Genomic DNA, 2240 nt, shown 5'->3' on the forward strand with positions numbered 1-2240 from the left:
GTAGTGTGACATAACGAGTGGCATAAATGAAAAAAAACCTATATTTAAATTTCATGAACATTATTAAAGTCTTTAGATTTTTTTAGTTTTTGAACTTTTTCAAATTTGAGAACATTGTTTGAGATCCAAAATATTTTAAAATTCATGAACATTTTATTTAAAAATCTGTTGTTTTTAAATTTGCAAAATGTTGGAAAAATAAATTTATGAACATCTTTTGATTTAATCAATTCTTTCCAATTAAATAAATGGTAATAGGTTTTGCTGAGCTAGCATTGGAGTAAATGGAAAGAACGAGTGAGAGTTTGATGGACTGGCCTATAAGTGACTGTTATATCATCAATTTCATCGTTTTACTGTGGAAGAGTAGCTTCCAAGAGGCTCACACTACTAACACTGGCTGACACCAAGTTCAAAACATGAAAGGACACCCATCCACGCACGAACAACACCACTCTCCTCTTAAAACAAATACCATCAGGCCAACAAAATTCGTAAGAAAAACCAGCAGCCCAACACAATATCTAGATGATAAAAGAACGCCAGAACAGAACTAAAACCCAAACCAACACAGATAAACTAGAACAAAATAACTGACTGCAATAACATGCTAAAGAAGAAAAAAGTTAATCCTACAGGTGAAAAACGACGCAGCAAAGCGTGCGACAGCCTCTAGTACTAATTGACATTATAAACGAGGCATACGTCAACCACGCTGCCCTGTCTGGCAATTAATCCCTACTACCTTCGTCCGGATTTGTTGGCCCCCTTCGTATTTTGTGCCCAATTTTCATCGTAGATTTGACTAACAAATTCTAAGTGGTATGTCACAAAACTTATATTGTTGGATTCATATTTGAAAGAGGTTTCCAATGATATTATTTTTAGTTTATATAACTTATTTTTGATAGTTAAATCAAAGGTGAAAGTTTGATCCAAACTAAAAGGGTGACTAATAAACAGGACGGAGGTAGTACCACAGAAGCCCCACTATGGCATGTAGTTGATCAGCGCGCACCATTTTCGGAGCTCATGCTTAATTGCTTCGATCCATGGCATTTAGCGCGCGGCCTGGCTCGTGATCTTTTTAATTGCCCCCGATTTCAGCTATTTGATTCCATATCAGCGTTACCGACCATCCATGCGTGTGCACTATAAATATCCTTCCAACCAAGGTTGAGAGTGGCAGGCTTGCAACACCAGTAGCAGACACCTCACCTGATGAGTTTCCTTTTTATCTTTCATTCACAAGGATGAAGACTGTCAACACGGTGTTCGTGGGTCTTACTCTTTTGGTGCTATCCTCAGGTAATCAACAGTTTAGTATTATGCATGTAATCCGACGTTCTTTTCTGTTGATTTTTCCTAATCCTTGTTCGTTTCTTTCTGAGATCTGCAGGCATGTTGATGCAGGCTTCAGCCGAGCTCTGCAGTGACTCGATAGTTTCGCCAAGTTGTGATGGCAATGGCGTCTCATGTAAGGAGCTATGCAAAAGGTTCATTTACATCGGCAAGGTCACTGCAACATGCGTTCCCCAGGGGTGTAAGTGCACGGTCTGCATACCACATGATTAAGCACGCGTTCGTTTTCCTGTGGTTAGTGGTGAAATAAGGTCTTGTTTTAGACAAGTTGTAATCAGGGCCTCAGGGGCAGCCAGCCCTGAGTCACTACATTACTTGTCACTGCAGAATGTATTGATTTATAAGCCAATGTATTTTGCTTTTTTGATATGCAAAAGGACAGAAAAGTATACCTGCATTTTGCCTTTTCATATTAACTTGGCCAAAGAATTTGTTAGATCACTCGAGATATATGAGCGGAATTAGATAAACTAGATGAGGCCCCACGCGCTGCTGCGGAAACCTTGCTAAAAATGCATGAATAGTTGCTATCAAAACATCTAAAAACTAATAGAATGCAAATGTAAGCTTAAAAGATAAAATGAGAAGTGCCTAAAAAGAGAGGGAAAAAATGTCATTTCTAACAAAATATGAAGGATGAACTCTAATATAAAGAATAACTGATGACTAATTTGCATGAAGTGATGATGTGGTAACATTTGCATGCATACAGTAATGCAAAAATAAATGTAACTTATGGCTTGCATTTATCACATATTTATGTGGCATGGTTGCATGACTAGAAAAAAAATAGATAGTAGGTTCTAACTATTTAAGAATAAAAGACAATAGAAGTTGTGCATTGTGATGCACATAATTCACTCATATTGTGAAATTCA

The 2240-nt window shown here is 37.4% G+C and overlaps 1 protein-coding gene across 1 annotated transcript; it reads left to right on the forward strand.

The window, feature by feature from the left end:
• Positions 1-1253: 1253 nt before the first annotated feature.
• Positions 1254-1575, forward strand: LOC123151893 (uncharacterized). Its single transcript, XM_044571527.1, has 2 exons — positions 1254-1308; positions 1400-1575. Exons 1-2 carry the CDS (start codon positions 1254-1256, stop codon positions 1573-1575), a joined length of 231 nt encoding a protein of 76 aa, XP_044427462.1.
• The last annotated feature ends 665 nt before the right edge of the window (positions 1576-2240 follow it).

Source organism: Triticum aestivum, chromosome 7A, assembly GCF_018294505.1.
Source record: "Triticum aestivum cultivar Chinese Spring chromosome 7A, IWGSC CS RefSeq v2.1, whole genome shotgun sequence".
Taxonomy (NCBI): domain Eukaryota; kingdom Viridiplantae; phylum Streptophyta; class Magnoliopsida; order Poales; family Poaceae; genus Triticum; species Triticum aestivum.